At 57.9% G+C, this 1604-nt stretch overlaps 1 protein-coding gene across 1 annotated transcript; it reads right to left on the reverse strand.

The window, feature by feature from the left end:
- Window positions 1-222: 222 nt before the first annotated feature.
- DQ04_14441000 (hypothetical protein) lies at window positions 223-699 on the reverse strand (the record flags this gene model as incomplete). The annotated part of the gene is made up of 1 exon (XM_009317138.1): window positions 223-699. The coding sequence occupies one exon, from the start codon at window positions 697-699 to the stop codon at window positions 223-225; it is 477 nt and encodes a 158-aa protein (XP_009315413.1).
- Between the last annotated feature and the right edge of the window lie 905 nt (window positions 700-1604).

A 1604-nucleotide genomic window follows, 5' to 3' on the forward strand; every position in this document is an offset into this window, starting at 1 on the left:
GACGATCTGCCTCCGTAGTCGGCGGGGGTGCCGTGCTTCACCTGGGTTTGCCGCGTTTCAAGGGCAGCCGGCAGAGGCAGGGAGCCTGTAAAGACCGTCCCGGGTCAACGTTTCCGTTTGCCTAAGAAGTGCTGCAGCAACGTCGAGAGGCCAGCCCCTTTCGTCAGATATTCGGCACGAAAGCTGCACACAAGGGTTTCTTCACCCATTTCCCCGTCCGTGTCAGCTTGCCGCGCCTAGGGGGCAGGGCAGGGCAGGGCAGAGGATACAGACGCCGTGCGCCACATCCCGCCGAATCACCCACCCACGCGGCGCATGGCACATGTAGGCGCGATGCCGACCTGGAAATTGAGGCCTCCTTTTTGGACTCTGGGCGTCCGAATCTTCACGAGCCCCGCTGGGATTAGCGGTGCCCAAGTAGACGCCCCGGAAGTGACGCAGCGAAGGGTCACCATAGGGACCATCAAAGCCACCAATAGAGACGCAATTGCCCTCTACAACTCGTGGTGCTGCCTGGGTTGGCGGCGGCTTTGGAAAGGGTGCGCGGGCGTGGGCCGCTACGTCCCTTCCTCTCCTCCGGGGCGTGCGGTGCCACCCCGCGCCCCATATAGGAACCATGCCGGAAAGAGGGGGGGCGGTTTCCCAGGGGCATCGGCCCGAGAGGCCCCCATGAGAAATTTGCAATGAAACCGACCGCATGCCCGTTAAACCCCCTAAGGTTGTCGTTTTCCGTGGGGCAGCCGCGTTCCACTACGCCACTACACCGTGTAAAGCTAGGATCGCGCGGGGGCCTTTGCAGTTGGGGGTGCGCCCCGTGCTTGGGGCCCAAAGCCGCCGCGAACGCCGCCCCCACCACGAGGCGGATCCTGGCGCAGAGCGTTGGATTCACGCAGCCGTCGAATCCGAGAAATGCCCAAACGCCACCCAAAGCCGACGGGGCAAGCGATCCCACCCACCTTTCGCGTCATTTACATGTTGCGCGGGGCTGCCGGGAAGGGCGGGGCCGAGCAGCACATAGTTTGCCTTGGGCGCTGGTCTCAATAAATTTTTGTGCCGCCCATTTTGACAGCCAGCCACGCTTTAGGACGCCCTCTATGGTGTCCTTGCCTCTTTCTTTTTTACGGCTATTAAATTATCCTCGAAGAAGGCTTGCTCCAGCTTTGGAATTTCGAGCAACCCCTCACCCAGCGCATTCGCAGCGGCAGCGAACAGCGGCATTCCAGGAGCACATCACTGTGGAAATTCCCATGTGTACTTGACTGGTTTCGAAAGCGTGTTCTGGAGTCTTAACTTGGCTGTTCTGGTTCACAAAAAAACAGATACCCAGTAAATAAGATGGGGGTTAACACCGTACTCTCTCGCGGCTGCGATGATGCCATCGCGATTCACGGAGCCAAAGGCCCTGACGAAGCCAACCAAGACGGCACTAGCATTCTTTCCTTCTGATAATACATCGTGGTTGTTTTCCTTTTCTTCATCGTGTCTTCAAAACTCTCGTCGATGGCTCCGCTCCATCAGCCACTATCGTAGAGCACGTTCGTTATTGCTTAATTTCTATGTGGAAGGAGGTCCCTTTGTTTTGTTATGTATTTTGTTATTTTTGG

The sequence above is a fragment of the Trypanosoma grayi genome, assembly GCF_000691245.1.
Source record: "Trypanosoma grayi strain ANR4 Tgr_1444_V1, whole genome shotgun sequence".
Lineage (NCBI taxonomy): Eukaryota > Euglenozoa > Kinetoplastea > Trypanosomatida > Trypanosomatidae > Trypanosoma > Trypanosoma grayi.